Source organism: Ochotona princeps, chromosome 23, assembly GCF_030435755.1.
Source record: "Ochotona princeps isolate mOchPri1 chromosome 23, mOchPri1.hap1, whole genome shotgun sequence".
Lineage (NCBI taxonomy): Eukaryota > Metazoa > Chordata > Mammalia > Lagomorpha > Ochotonidae > Ochotona > Ochotona princeps.
Window position 1 is genome coordinate 3,382,232 of NC_080854.1, and position 16,982 is coordinate 3,399,213.

General features: G+C 41.9%; 1 protein-coding gene across 8 annotated transcripts in view; it reads right to left on the reverse strand.

Annotated features, from left to right (window-relative positions):
* Window positions 1-16,982, reverse strand: part of MAST4 (microtubule associated serine/threonine kinase family member 4) — a 606,692-nt gene that overhangs the window by 70,071 nt on the left and 519,639 nt on the right. For all 8 annotated transcript variants that reach the window (XM_058679964.1, XM_058679962.1, XM_058679963.1 and 5 more), the window contains 2 exons: window positions 6,301-6,370; window positions 591-669 (listed from right to left, as the gene is read on the reverse strand). In XM_058679964.1, the coding sequence (XP_058535947.1) occupies window positions 591-669; window positions 6,301-6,370 (149 nt within the window). The remainder of the gene's footprint in view (window positions 1-590; window positions 670-6,300; window positions 6,371-16,982) is intronic.

Sequence of the window (16,982 nt, forward strand, 5' to 3'; positions counted from 1 at the left end):
TGGCCCCTGGGTAACATGTTGTAGTGTGGGGCGAGACTGCACAATTTCCTCTTTCCCATCTTCACCGCTCCACCGTGTCTCTTTATCTCAATTCTCTTCTCAATTCTTTTAATCTCTCTTGAAAGCAAAGTTCTTCACCTAGCACAGAGAAATTTGTTTCTCTGACAGTTTATTTATTATTCATTGAAAGAAAAAAACTAAAATGAATCTCAATCTCTGCTATACAAGAAAAAAGACCCAGCCCATCACAGCTTAATAGCCTTTGCAGTGCTACTACCACTGGCATGGAACCAGAGCAATAAAGCCAGATTGTGTTTTTTCTCCCCAAACTACACCAAATGGTATTAAAATAAAAGCTCCCAACCTCCTCCAAACTTGGGATCCTGGGACTTATCCAGCTGACACCCTACAGCTGAAAAGCTTGAAGCAAGAGGTTGTCTTTTCGTGTGCTTAGCGGGCCATCATTTAATGCATCACCTATTCCAAGTGGCAGACATGCCGAATTTATCTTCTCTTTCCTAGCAGGCAACATCCACAGAGAGCCCTGCCTGCCTGATAGCCCTGTGGGGGTGAGGCAGAGGAGCACTTACAGAGACGGTGGAGCTGGGCGTGTTGGTCCCATAGCCAGAGGAGGGGAGAGAAGCCAGTGACCAGCGACGTCCGTCGGTCCTGTGGAGAAAGCGCCAGTGTACCGTTACAGGGGAAGCCCAGGGAAGTTGAGTATTTTCAGCCAAACAAATGACACAACATAGTCTGTGAAGGTGTGGACATGCTCAGCCAAGAACCAGGGTAAACAAACATTATACACCAGGTTGATTTTTATTTAAATGAAATCAATATACCCAAACAAGCAGAAAGTGACTGGGGAGATCCATATTATTGATCTCTCACTAATACACTTGGATGAAATGAATAGCAGGGATAATTACAGCGGTCAGACTCAGCAGATTGAAATGAATAAAAACAAAAAGGAAGAGGAAAGCTATTTTGGAGAGATATCCAGGGCGCAGAACTTTTGTGATTCAGGGTCTGAGCATCAGTGTGCCACAAGGGCCTGTGGACACTTTCCTTGCCTTTGAAGGCTTGAAGGATCAGGTGCCTGATGTCTGGCTCAAGCCCTAAGTGGCCAAGAACTTCAGCACTAAGAAAGTGACTGACCTCATGCTCAGAATCTCCTAAGAGTTACTGCCTTCCGACATGACCTGGCTATAAAGTGTCACATCCAAAACTTCTCTCTGAAATTCTGACCACGCAGCCCAGCTCTCACCAGTAACCGTGGGAGCAGCATGGAGAATTCTGCCCAGAGATCCCTGCCTGACAATTAGAGGCAGCACTGTCAGGGGCCTTAGAGGAACAGTCTGCACCTTCAGCTGCTGACGGGATGCGACCTTTGGACTGGGACTCTGGCTATGAATTACGGTTGTCTCTAGGGCCTCACATGCCTGAATGCAGTAACAGCAGAGACGCTGCAGCTGCCAAAGCAAGGAGGTCTCAGGGACTGCAGGGTGTGACCTGATAAGCAATTTCAAGTACAACTATTAACACTGTGAAAACAACGGCATGCAAAATGACCAAGGTGCAAAATGGAAAAATAAAATTAGTACTGGGGTCTTCATACGTTCATGAAAGATGGGTATTTATCATTTAGAGCTTTTCCAGAAACTTTTGGAAATGCCTTTAGACTACAACTTTCCTGCAGGATCATAAAAGGACATTTTGTAATTCACAATTATACAATCCTGCCAAGTGAAAGACAAGAATGGACAAGAGCTGAGACCTGCTCACATTAAACTGAAGTCAAGGAATTCAACAGCTTGAATTTGAGAAGTCACAATTAGATGATCTTGTGGAATACTGACACATGAGCCTACACTTGCACTCAAGCGAAAATATAATGATAGGTCACCATATGTTCTACTGCCAATAACTTAAAATGGTCCATAAAGACAAAATGAACAAGTTCAAGTGGACATCGCACAGAACTACTATAATGCTAAGATTTCAGTCAAATTTACCTGTCATTTTTGTGACCATGACTGAAGTACAACTGAATCAAATCATCAAAATAAGACTTAAGTGAGGAACTTGGGAAACCAAATTTTATGTCCTATAAAAACATTTTGAAACAACTGAAAGTATTAAAACTTAAGCAAAAAGTAATTACAATGAAGTGATTATAAAGATAGCTACCAACTAAATGGGTAAAAGGCAATCCTACTTCATGTGGCTACTTAGTAAAGATTTTTGAATATCTATGCTTGTACTTTATATTTTACACACTTTCAATCTGGAAAATAAGAGAAACCTTACCATTAAAAAAAAATTATTCAGTCCATTTAATAGCAATTATCAGAAACTCGTCTGTGGAAAGAGGGAAAGACAATTTTCCCTGCCATGATTTTGTTTTGTGATTCATTAACTCTCCCTTCCCTCAGGTATCAGTGAACATATTTCAGATGAATGAACAATTCCAAGAGGAGACATGTTCTTATTACTTCTAAAGCATAAATTACGTTTGCTCAGCCTGGAAAACATACAAACTAGAAAGATGTTTAAACAAGAATGTGTTTTGTACTCTGTAGAGCCACAGACCAGAAATAATTTACGTCTCATAAAGTCCCCTAAGTTGTCCACGTCTATTTACTCAAATGGAGCAAAAGGACCACTACCTTTTCATTACCATGACAACCGCACATCAGAAACTACTATATATGTTCTATACAGTGCTTAAAAGAGAACACGCCTTTTTTTTCCCCCAAGAAAGCTATCACACAAGTGTAATTTGCATCCCACTAGCAGTGTTGTCTTTTTCTGCAGTAGCCTCCAGTACAATGTTATCTGAAGAGAAGGCTACCTTCTTGCCAAAGCAACCAGGCTTTTCAGAAGAGAGATTTTTCGCCATTAAGTGGAAATGTAAGAAGGGACAGACACCTGATAGGAATTTAGACTACAAAAAGGCTAACACAAGATTTCAAAGCTACTTTTAAAATTTTAGATCAGTATGGTGTACAACAGCAAGCATTTGCATGTCAACATGGCTATTAAAATTGCAGGAAGAGGAAAGCAAATTACTTGTCATGTGCGATGGTCAGCTGCGGTAAGAGGCTATACATTCTAGTTGATGTTGGAAACAGCAGAACTACGTCCATTTGCAGAGAGTGACCAACTAAAGTCCACCCCAGGAGTACCTGAGAGAATGGCTAAGGGATTGCATTGCTCACCAGTGCTCAGAAGGGAGGACTGGATGGATAAACAAGCCTCCCCTTAACCCCTTCACACAGAACAATTTCCAAAACACAGCAGTATTTTACTTTACTGAGCTAAATGTATAAGATAAAATGTGTGTATGGAGGGGAGGGGCTCCAAACGGCTCAATTTTTAAGGACTTTGAGACGCACCCCCAAACGCAAAGGACTTGAGAGGCAGGAGTAGAAGCCCTGTGTTCTCCTAATAAAAACAACTCTAACATCCAGGAGATACTACATAAAAAACAAGCACCAAGTTGAATTTCCATACATTATACAAGGTCCTATTTACTTGCATAAGAGTATCAAGGATGATCACTCACGTCCTAATCTACATTAATGCTTTCTGAAGACTGTGGAGGCTGTTCCATCTGGAAACCCAGGCAAAGTGAACCCCAGGTCTCCTGTGATAATCTCTCGTCATGGTGTGTGGTTTATTTGTCAAAAATTAACACGCCTGGAAGTGTTTTTTATTTTTTATTTTTTTGAAGCTCAGAAATCAGATTAATCTGTCCTTCAGTCACTTAATTATTGGATGCTATTCATTTTTATATATCTACAGGACTAAAATACTATGATTTCTGTTGTGTTCAAATGCATGCAATAAATAGATGTAAATTCTTCTTATTAAAGTAATCAGATACATTCCTCCCTTCTTTAGAGATATTTTTAAATTTTTTTACTTTGTTAATTTAAAAAGCAGAGTGACAGGGACAGAAAGACAGAGACCTTCTAGTGGTTCACTCGCCAAATGACACTAATAGTCAGGCTGGGCCAACTCAGACCAGGAGCCCACAGTTCCATCTGATTCTCCCCAAATGACACTAACAGGCTGGGCCAACTCAGACCAGGAGCCTACAGTTCATCTGATCTTCCCACATAGGTGGCAGGGGCCTAAGTACCTGTGCCATTAACTGCTGCCCTCCCAGGTGCATTAGCAGGAAACTGGATCAAAAGTGGAGCAGCTGGAATTTTTTTTTTACCAATGCTAGACTCCCAGGCGGCTACATAACCTGCTGTACCAGATGTGGGACCCTAGAGAGAAGCTTTAAAGAAGGTGGTGGTCACTTGTTTCTCAAGTTTTATGGGATTGTTTTTCCACCTGCAATAGTAGCACCATCAGAAACTAGTATTCAGTAGGCACAGACTTCATGGGACCAGTTAATACGCATGTTTTCTGGATGGTACTTAAGATGAGGAACTAAAATAATATATTTTCACATCAAGAAAAATCAGGGTGAGTTTTAGTAAGCTACAGGTTAATGTCTTAATCACTCTCATACTCTCTTGGCAATGAGGCAGATAGGTGCATTTTAGCATATGATGAGACGTGACTAATCCAAGAGAAAGTCTCTCTTTTTGACATGAGGCTTACAACATTGAGTATTAATTATACAACAGAATTCTGAAAATGCTGCAAACATGCTTTCTTTCAAATTTTGCAGTACAAAATGCAGTATAATCGACAAAAAGTAGTTATAGGCATTGCAAGTTTTGTTGGTCAGTAACATGTAAGAAAAAATACATATTTTGGGCCCGGCGGCGTGGCATAGCGGCTAAAGTCCTCGCCTTGAACACACAGGGATCCCATATGGGCGCCGGTTCTAATCCCGGCAGCTCCACTTCCCATCCAGCTCCCTCCTTGTGGCCTGGGAAAGCAGTCGAGGACGGCCCAATGCATTGGGAAACTGCACCCGTGTGGGAGACCTGGAAGAGGTTCCAGGTTCCTGGCATCGGATCGGCGCGCATCGGCCCGTTGCGGCTCACTTGGGGAGTGAAGCATCGGATGGAAGATCTTCCTCTCTGTCTCTCCTCCTCTGTGTATATCTGGCTGTAATAAAATGAATAAATCTTTAAAAAAATACATATTTTAATCCATCTAAGTGTCTTTATAAAGGGCTACTATAGTCCCTCAGGGTACAGCTAGGTCTCTGAGGAGGATTTAGCAAACGCTGAAGACAATGAGACCATAAGCCAAATATATCCTGAACACTCAGAGTCCAGGCTGAAGGGGCACTTTGTATTCTTCGTGTCTCTTCTGGGCAGAGATGGACAAGGCATGGATGTGACGGGGTGAAGGGGCCAGCACGGGTGCAGGTGTCAAGCTATTCCCACAAGAGGCCACAGAAGAGATGACTGGTGGACAAATCAAAGATGAAGATCGCCTACTCAGAACCGGACATGACCACTCCTTGCTAACGCAACTGGGAAAGACATGAAGGATGGCCCACACCCTTGGATGACATGGACTCCTGTGGGGGACCCAGGAGAAGCTCCTGGCTGGTGGCTTCAGCCTGGCCCAGCCCTAGTCATTGCAATCATTTGGGAAGTAAACCGGTAGATGGACGATCTCTCTCTGTCCCCCTCTCAATTTCTCCCTCTCTCTTCTGTAACTCCGCCTTTCAGATAAACAAAACGTCTTTTAAAAAAGGGAGGGTGGCAGATAAAAAGCCTTCGGGGCAACAACACTTCCTCCTGACTCAATGATTCAGACACAAGATATGTATCTGAGACGTTGAATCTAAATGGGACAGGAAGAGAAGACACGAGGCCCTCTGCTGACCACCATGGTGCTGTCAGCAGGTGCTGCCTTGAAGCTCTCAAACACGCAGGGACTTCAGGATTCTTAACTTATGATGCTAAGGAAGCCCTTGTTACACAAAATAATCACAATAACAAGACAACTGCACCAGGACACAGATGCACCGAGTGTCTATAATCTAAGAGCAGATAATTGAACCAGAATCCATCAAGTACCAATCATGGACAACACATTGCATTAAGAATGGGCGGGAATGGGGAAAGTGCAACTTCCAGCCCTTAGTGGGCACTGCGCACCAGTGAATGGTCACAAGGGCCCCAATGGCCAGTACAAGGCCCAGATGATCTTCCCTGACCTGTTCCGCAGGTCTGTTGGAGCACAGTTCAGTGGCGGCCTGAGGAGCTTCTGAGAAGTTCATCCACAAAAGGGAATGAGCAGGTAAATGGAGAGAGGGGCTGGAAAACTGGATTCTCCACACCACACATCACTTCTCCATTCCCAAGGGGGCCTTACCTCCGTGCAAATGAAAAGTGGGCTGAGGCACTGGGGGAGAAATTTCTTGGACTATCTTGAGGACTATTTCCTGCAGAGAGAATGGAGAAAATGTTACAAGTTTGGTTTTGTATCATTATCCACATCCATGGTCATCTCCCCCTTGGTCATGGGTTTCTTTCCATGTCTGTAAATTGTTATCTCCTTCAGGAATGGGCTGACTTGCCCTGGAGCAGGAGTATTGCGGGGAGCAGGGAGCCTGAGTTCCAACAGTTTCCCAGGTGTGCCAGACATACATATGTTTAAAAAACAAAAACACCTTGCCTATATTATCACACAGTAGCTCTCTGTATATCTAACATTTAAATATTCCACACCATTAGAATAATGCATATATTTATGTCTTGGTTGCAACCCTCCCAAGGCAAACACATTCAAAACCACCACGGCTATAGAGACAGGCTTCAACTGGGGGAGCGTTCTGTTTTGGGGGAGCAGCCTTAGCAGTTGAAGGCTAACTGTATAAAGGTCTGAGGTCTCGAAAATTCAATTGTCAAAGTGCAAACTGTCAAGGTACACGTGTCGGAACTAAGAACTCGGCCGCCTAGACCCAATGAAGACGACCCACACCTGTTTTACTTCAGCACAAGCAGTGGAGGGGCAGAGCCCGAAAAGCTCCTTTGTCAACGTTCCCCTCAACAGCATCCCTGCTCTATCTAGGGCAGCTGGACTGCAACTCGCCAGGCAGGCCTGGAACGTCACAGCCGCAGACGGCCCAGCTGAGCACGTCTTGCCAAGTTCTTCCGAGGTGGAGAGTGGCAGTGACTGCTTGCTGGGAGGAGGGCAGCTCCTCCGGGGCTTGTTACTTCCTCTATTAGCCCACTCAACCTGCTGCTGATCATTGAGAAAGCTTGGCAGGCAGCTGGCGAGGGCAGGACCAGGACACTCCAGACCACCCTGCTGCCCTCTCTGCACATGGTATAGGACTGGTGGAATTGTCTGAGGACCACAGAGGGCTGTAGCTGGTTTAAATACGGAGCTGAGGCATGAGAGCTGCCAAGTAACTGGGCATTCTTGCAAAAAATGGAAAAGAAATCAGAAAGAGATGCTTCGCCCCTAACAGCCAGCCATTTACCACATTACTAGCTTCCTAGTGGAAGTGATAGCTGCAATCAGGTATGAAGAATTCCAGGCAGCACGGGACAGCCAGCGTACCTGGCTGCAAAGGTAAACAATTCATGACCCGTGAGCACCAAGAATAGATGAACCCATTAAAGAGGCCAAATTTAGTGTTACCTTGAGGACTTCTGGATGGGCTACATCTCTACGGAAATTTTTCAATTAAGTGAAGGTCGCAAATTTTGTGGTGATGCCTTCAACAGATGCCATTAACTTTACGACAGTACAATCAAAGCCATTTACTAAGCAAGCGCTCAGCAGCCCGTTTCTTGAGGGAGGGAAAATCAGGAGGCCCTTTCTCCCCCTGTTGCAGGGAAATTTGTCATGCCTTTGCATCTGTTGTTCCAGGAGCCCCTGGAGAAATGGATTCCGCTTTTGCCATCCAGCAATCCACGATTCATTTTGTCCATTTATCTATGTGGCAAATTAAGTTCTTTCAACTTCGCGCAACAGCCTCATTCCCCCCGTACTTCTAACTTGGCTTGTACATTCCTCTTCATACTCCACAAAAGAGCTCAATTATTTCAAGATTTTTTGAAAATCTTTCGCTGTTGTTGTTTGTTTCCTGATGAGAATTTAAAGCCAGAAATCTTCTTACAGGTTTTGTTTGGGATGAATGTATACGTTGCTCACACACCAGAGAAGGTAAACTACAAGTCAATTATTAGAAGAAAATACGCGATTATTCAAAGCAAAAGCATTTTGAGAATAATCTCCTCTACATTAATTCGTTCAAAATGAATGAGACCAATGAAACCTGGAACCAAATCCTTTTTTTTTTCTTTCTTTCTTTTTTTTTTAAGATTTATTTTATTTTTATTACAAAGTCAGATATATTGAGAGGAGGAGAGATAGAGAGGAAGTGGAGCTGCCGGGATTAGAACCAGCGGCCATATGGGATCAAGGCGAGGACCTTAGCCACTACGCCACGCTGCCGAGCCCTGGAACCAAATTCTTAACCTTTGCTTGCTGTTCAGCAAACACTATCTCTGGAGGTTTTAATGTGATCAATCAGAATAATTAGAGAGTCTATGAAATATTTTCTTAACTCTCAAAGAGAGGAATGAGGGACTAGATTAAACGCTTTTCACTTTCAGAGCTTTTAATGAGTGCTCCCCAAGATATCAGGGAACATAACACATGGTGACCTATCACCTTTAGGATGGATGGGCAGAGAAACAGATCCAGTGCTAGGGTAATTTAATCCCATTCTAAAACAACAACAACAACAACAAAACAACCAAACCAAACCAAAACAAAACAAAACAAAACCACCAAAGCTGCCACTACTTTTGGTGTTCAAATTTTGCCTTCCAATCCTGGGCTGCCTGTGTGGGTTCACTGATGGTAAAATTCTCTCCTTTTCCTCTCTCCTACTGCTGTGAAAAGAAATCAAATTATGCATATCTTTGATATCAAGAGAGTCACCTGTATTAACAACCAGAGATCGTTTTGTTCGTTCCTTGTCAGAGTCAAAAGCTGAGCTGAAATGCCAATGAAGTTTGAAGTGGTGTTGAAGACATCATTTGGAGGCTGGGACTGGGTAACGCAGTCAGTCATCTACAGCCCCGGCATCCCATGCGGGCACCAATTTCTGTACCGGCTACTTCAGTTCCTCTTAAACTCTCCAGTAATGAACCTGGAAATGAGGTGGATGATGGCCCAAGTACTTGGGCCCTTGCCTGGTGTCAGCCTGACCCAGCTCAAGCCACTGTAGCCATTTGGCAAGTGAACTGTTTTATCCTCTCTTCCTCCTTCTCTGCCTCTTTCTGAAACTTTGTCATATATATATATATATATATATATATATATATATACACACACACATATATATAAAATATGTGTTATATATATGTGTGTATATATATATATTTTTTTTGAAAAATGACACTATTTGGCACACACAAGTGCCTGGGGGGTTTGAGTTCTCTCTGGTTCTTCCTTCCTGCTAACACGCACCCTGGAGGGCATCAGACCATGGCTCCGTCTGTCACTTACATGGGAAACTGTGATTAAGTTCAGGATTTCTGGTTTTGAGCTGGACTAAGGAGAATGACCCCCCTATTTCAAGAAACAAGTGGGCGGGAGTATGGGTTGGGAATAGAGAGGGGGCAACGCAGTGTTCTGCAGACCCCTGAGTCACGTCCTGCAAACAATTCCTCCATTTTCTGCTACAGACAGACAGAAGTCAGTCTTAGGAGGCTCTGTTCTCATTTGAAATAGAAATGGATTTCTACTTGGCCTCAGAGGGCTTCTCACCTCTATTTGGCTACTGGCAGCAATCAAAACGTCGCTAATGCAGAAGAAACCCTGCTGTAAAGCAAACCTGCAATATTCTGAACCCAATGAGAAGGACTGGCCCACTGTGCTCACTCACCCAGGCCGACAGCAAGAGGGATGAAAGCGCAGTCCTATACATGCCCTTCACTCTTCACAGCACAGTTCTCTGAGTTCATCCACCCATCTGCAAAGCTATACCTGGGAGACTCTCAAAATGAAAACTGGTGCCAGTCAATTCTCTGCCCATATGTGCAGCACGTGATTGTAACTCCAATCTTACTGCTCCAAGGGACTGGCTGGCTGTGGATGGTTGAATGCTAGGATGTTTTATGGACTGCCAGCATCGCTGCTGATATTTCTGACCCCACTGTTGAGCTCAGTAGTGGTCAGAAATCAGGTAGGTAATTAACGCCAGCATCCTCAAAGGGCCCTGCCATGGCTGATGCACAGCCATGTATCCAAAACATACTTTACCTAATGGGGTTGTCTGGGACGCCTCATTTCAGAGGTGTTTATTGTTAAAGTGATTTCCAGATTAATTAAATTGTTTGATTGCTTTGCAATTAGGTTGGCAAAGTCTTATGTCTTTCCACAATGGTGCAAGTTGCAAATCTTTTTAAAAGGCATATGCTATCTCCATTAGGAGATTACGGATGTGCTTCTAATAGGTGTCTGCTCTTAAAATGATAGTTTTTGGTAACATTATCTTTCTATCAAGATGGAGGGGATGCAAAAATTAATGATAACTGCCCTTGAAACTCCTGGTGAATAAGAGAATAAACCCCAGTCCGAATTCTTCTAGTCATCATTTGCTGATCCCTTTAAACGAGTTGTGACTGTGGCACCCCAAGAGTCAGTTCTGTGTGTCACTGCTTTGTAAGAGGTTCCCGGAAAGGCATGAGTACTGCCTAAAACCTTAAGACTGAACTTCACAGAATCAAACAGGAACTCACGGCAAGGTGAATGTAGCAGATAAAGCAGGCTGTGGAATACTGATGCGGGAATCTCAGACTGAGTCAATTTCATGAAATAGTTAAAGGCCATGGAGAAGTTTAAGTCTGTCCCACCAGACCCTGTCAGGTGGTATACACAGAGTGGGTCAGAGATTGACTTTCATGTAGACACCTGTCTCAGAAACTGGCTCCACTCCAGGTGTAATTGCAGACTATTCATTAGGCCTGGGCAGCTGTTTAAGATCCAAATGGCTAAGGCACAATCTTGATTGACTGTCAGTGGAATTGTCCCTTGGTTAGCTGTGAAGTATGCACCGCAGGCCAATGAACACAAGGAAACCTCTGTGCTTGGGTTTTCAAGTGGAAAGAGAAGTATACACTGCCAAGAGAGGCTTTCTTACAATCTCCAGACTGACTCTGGTTTTTCCTGTCCCAGCCTCATTCAACGTCCTAAGAGCCTCTACCCATGGCTTGACAGATTTAGTCAACGGATATTCATTAGCCCACTACGACACAGAGAGGAATGACAAGACCAAGATCCTTCTTAGCTATTCTGTGTCCAGGTAGGCAAGAGTAGAAGCAATGAGGCGAAACAGGGAGCTGCCAGTATGGACGAGGTCACGGGAGACAGTGATCTGTATGTGGTCTTTGCAGATCTCAGCTCGGTTTTGAGAGTGGAGCCAATGGGATGCGCTATGAAACAGGCCAAGTATATGAAGAGAGGAACAGAGTTGACAAGAATAACTTCCGGATCTTGGACAAAGTAAAGGAGTAAATGTTGATATTAACTCAGATGGGGACAATTGAGGAGAAGGACAATTGAGAGAAGAAAAATTCTTGTGTAAGCTTTAGTCTCCTAATGCAGAGTAGACCTCAAATTATTTTGAATATATGAAAATATTTGAAGTGAGATACAGTTACATGTAATAATGTCACATTTACTTGCATTTGTCAGATATAATATTTATATCATCTACACATTTGAAAACTTAGTTTTCTTAACTGTAGTTTAGGGCAAACGACTTTTTCTCACTTCACATTATTTAGTTCCTAATGAACTGAATGGTCCTGATTCGTTTCAGAGACTCAAATGGATCAATTGTGCTAGAAAAGGTATGCAGAGAAGGAACATCATAGACATTAAATATTAAAGCTTGAGTAACGATAATTTCATGGTGTCTCTAGTCACCATGAGTAAAACTAAATGGAATATAACAATATGGATACTATACTCCATTTCTCTCTTGTCCCAATTTATATTTCTAAACGTCATCAGGGGATGCATTAAAGTTATATGTATATATATATATAGGTACACAAAAACTGTATTGTCAGTTCTCAATATCTAGCCTCAGTAAATTAGGGACACAGTAGTTTTTTCTAATTCAATGATGACACACTTGCCTATCTGACAAAACAGACAAACTAGCGTGCAAGATACAAAACCTCAAGGTCGGCTGACGGAAGCAGATACACCAGTCAGCAACTCGGGACAACACCAACTGTGGATACTTGCTCATATGAAAAAGATTTTTTTTTTTTCTGGAAGTAAAGCTTCAATGTAACAAAATTACTGATTCAAAGTCAACACCCCTCAATGACAACATGGTGGATTCACACAGAGTGTTCTCTCACAGCCAACGGCTGACAAACGGACATGTGATGTGTGCTAAGGAGTGATGGGTAAGGTTATAGGGTGGAAAACAAATAGGGAGCAGAAGAGAGACCCAAGAAGAGGTCAATTTCGTGTCACCCCGCCTTCACAGCTACCCACTGTCTCCATTTCAGGGAGCTGCGGCTCTGGAATTTGTGTACTGTATTTGAAACGCGGTGCACTGACACGAATCCCTTGGAGATGTGTTATAATGGGTTCCTGAGAATGTTTTAGCTTTTCATTGACCCTACCTTATTACTCTGAATTGGTGTCACATCTCAAGGTGATCCAAGTAAAGACTGGTGAATGTCAAGAGTGATGAAGAAAGTTGATTTTTACTTGTATGTTTCCCTCCCGTCCACAGTAATTCATCTTCTCAGCAATTGCCAAGAGATTACTTTCAGCCTTTGTTTAAAGTTATTGGGTAGCATTTGTCAGGTCAAGGAAGGAGACGTGAGAACATAGGAGAGAGAGCCTTCAGTTTCATGCAGTTTTGGGAACCTTGATTCATTCTATCAATGTTTCATATTTCATCTCTGAATCTGGATCAGATGGAGCTAAAGAATATATCGTAATACATGCATTTAAAAAAAATCTTACAGGAAGGCATTTCAAATCCTTAACATAATTAGATACAAAAGTTTCCCATTTTTGTCTAGAAGGAGGGGGTGGATGTTATCAAGAAATTGATTCTATTTAGTGTGCTTCATTTGTTGAATAATTTCTAGCCAAAGAGGAGTTATTTAAATGAAATTCTGCATTCCCATATAAATCTTAAATGTAAACCTAAAGGTATTATCTCCTAGAAACTTCTTTCTTCCAGTTCCTGGCTGAACAAGTGATACAAAAGTTAAGGTGGCCCATTTTAACAAATACCAAATGCTTCTTTGGTTTCTGCTATCTATGAATTCCAGCTGAAAGAAGCAAAAACATATTACAAAAGACTACTTTTCCCCTCCCAAATGGTATATCAGTTTTCAGCCTTTACTTCCCAAAATCTGTTCAGATTTAAAAGAATCAAAAGGACCCAGCTCTGTTACGTCATAATAAAATAAAATACAGTGACCCAAGAATACTGGTATTCAGTTCCCACAAACCACACTGGGAACCTTGGAAATCCCCCTGGCCTCAGGACTCCGCCACCTCAACTATTTGTCTCATTATCTTCCGTTCTACTTTCTCAGTTCAATAAAGTCCACAGCCTTTGCTGCATATGGAATCCCTTAGGAAGCTTTTTCAAACAATATGCTTCTACCCAGGCCCTACCCCAGGCTTTTAATTGAGATAATACGCACAGACAGCTGGGTTGAGGAACTTGGCCATGGGCTGTCTCAAAAAACTGCAAATCCCACCCTGAACTTGTACTTGCCCCTCAGAACACTGAAGCAGGAAATCCTGGAAATTTTTTTTTTTCATTTTCCTGTTCTTCTATATAGCGCAACTTCTTCTTTCTTGTCTCATCCACAGGAGTTTAATGTCCCTTTTCTATCCTTACTTCATTCTGATCTCTTAAGTATTCTCAAACAAAACAAAACAAAAACTCAAAGACCTGAAATCCCTTCCCTATCACCCCACACAAATAACATCCTACTCTGTCAACAGTCTGAAATCCCACCTGCCCGCAGGTGTTGTAAACTAAGGACATTGGTAACTTGTTCCACATCCTTCGCTAACTCTGTTCTGAGTTTCCCTGTTTGTGGACCTGACTGAAGTCCACAATTTCTCAATTCCTCTAAAACAGGACCACCCCGCTCCCCCAGTGCTGAGCTGTGAATTATTCCACTGTTCCTGGGTTAAGATTAAGAGTCCCTTAAAAAAGAAAGCATTCATTAACCAAAATCTTGCTGACGCTTTCACTATCTACTTTAATCATTTGTTTGTACCAATCAGTTTTCAGCTTAATCAGTACCTAACGGCTGACAAATAACACAGTTGACTTAAAATCTGTACATTTCATGCTTCATTTCTTTTTCACATACAGCATGCATATTATTTTACTCATGTAATATTACCAGGACAGTTAAAACCAAGGCATGGGATTTTTGTCAGTGGGTGATTATCTAATTTTCTGCAGAAAACATGATTTTCCCTTATCTATGAGAGGGGCGTAGCCATCCCGGTTCTTCGTTTATGTCTAGAACCTGTGCCTAGTGAACATTTCATTTCTAGTAGACAATCCACGAGGGCTGACAAGGTTAGGGAAGACAACTTGTTTCAAATCATACCCAAGTCTAAGATGCTATGTACACAAATATCAATCTCTAAAACTCACGACTTCCTGGAGTCACAGTTGTTAAGGACAATGTGGAGAAACATTATGGTATTTTGCTGTGTATTGAGGCAGAAACACAGAAGTCATGGTTACTTTCTCAAAGAACACAGCAGAGCCATAACAGTCCTCTCTGACTTAGAAACTGGCTACATCAGAGGCACATGTTTGGACATTCTGAAGCATTTATAAGCATCAATCAACAGTCAAAACATGCTGAACACTTTGCTAAGGATACAACGTGAAAGGCCAATGACATGTGACAGTGACAGGAACGATGCAGGAAACAGAATATAGACAATTCCAGAGACTGCAATTAAGCTATACCTGTGCACTTGGTAAATAGAGGATTCAAAGTGCCTAATCTCTTGGGTACCGTATCAGATAGGCCAACCAGTCCTCAGAAGTTGGCCAGGAAAGTGCTGCCACCCTCTCTCTGCCCTTGTGAACACAACGGGATAGTTTGTAAAGAAGAATTAGGCCCTGACCACAGGGCTGATACTCATCTTGCAATTTTACACAGAGTATGTATGTATCCAGAAATATACACATACATGGAAGTATGTAATATGTATATGAAAAGTTCATCCCACTGCATGATGCCATATCCAATGCTATGGTTACATAACTTAAAGCTTTAGTCTCATATTTTTCTTAATAATCTACACCTTTCTATATTAAATCTTAATGAATAAACTTAAATCTTGAAGTTTAAATCTGATTGAATTTCAAAATTTCAATCATCATCTCAGCCTTGAGAAATATTCCATTACATCATGTACCACAGCCTTCGCTCACTGGATATATATATTTGTTTTAGTGTTTTGATAATTCCCAAAACATCTTCTGAATATTAAAGCGATTATACCCAAAAGCTGAATTCCTATAAGGACTGTTGCATGCAAGGGTCAACACAATTTCCGTTTAGCATTGATTGCTAAATTAACACTTTCACTAATAACACACAGGATGCCGTTTGCCCTTCACCTTGCCAATATTGGAATTTCTCTATTTTTGGTCATTTGAAAGATAGAATCATGTACTTTGATACTGTTTTTTTTCAATTCTTTTGGAGAATAATTGAAATAAAAGATGTATAAATATAACAGGATATTTTTGGTACAAAAAGTACATTATGGAAAGGTTTCTGCAGTCAAGCTAAATAACATATCCACCCCCTTCTTCTACATTTTTCAGTCAATTACGTATGGAGCTCAGCATCTCCTTCATATCTTCACCAATTCTGTTTCTTTATGTAAAAGCTTGTATCTTATTCCACTGAGTTCATATGTTAATCTTTTTATTTCTATTGATGTTTTGCCTCTGTGATTTGGAGCAATTCTGTCAATTCTGTGAGCTTTTCCAATAGGTGTCTATGTTTTAATATCACATAGAGAAACTTTTCTTTAAAAGCAAATTTCTTAGATTTATCAACCATTTGCTTTTAATGTTTTTATGGTCTTTCCTGTGTCAGGTTTGGAGAGGACTCTCAAATTAATTTTAAAATATAGTCATACATTCATCCAATACTTAAATAGTTTCTTTTTAAAAAGCTCTTTTCCTTTCTAAATCTACATGGGGGTCATTTGGACACAGGAATAAGAAAGAGAAGTCCAGGTACCTTTTTACCAATGGCCAGTCAGTGGACTCAAACCATATGTTGGCCCGAGCTACTACTTCCCTAGTGACTGAAGCAAGACACAATGAAGGCAGTAGTTTGATGCTGCGGAGGAGGAATTACATTAAAGTCCTGCACGGTAAGGAGCACTGCCCCAGCCTGGCGTCAAGCACATTGTTCATGACATTGGGACCAGGTGCTTCTCCACGTCTGTAAAGCTGGTACTTTCTTTAAAAGCAAAATAACAACAACAAACAAAACCTAAGGATTCCAAGTGCATCATACATGGGTACAACAGCATTTCAGAATCCCAGCTTTAAAACGGTCATCTTAACCTTGGCTTCACATTCAAATGGTCCAGGGAGCTTGAAAAGCCCAGAAGCCTAAGCCACACTGCAAACCATTTAAGTCACCATGGGGAACGAGAGAGGGCACTCATCAGTCACTGGTAAAGCTTCCCAGCTGACTTCAGTGCATTCGAGTGCACTACTTTAGATTCTGCTTAAAGAAGAAAAAATGAACTTTACAGTTTCACTTGTTCTCTAACCCTGACTCTATCAAAATCCCTGGAGAGCTTTTAAAAAGATATACACTGACGCCAGGCCAGACACCTGAAATTTCTGCTTTAATTGGTCTGGGGCCTCAAGGATGACTCCAGAGAGTAAGGAGGCTTTGGAAATCACGCTGCAGAAATTCTCCACCTGCACAGCACGTCAGAATCATCATGGGAGTTGTCAGACTGCAGATTGC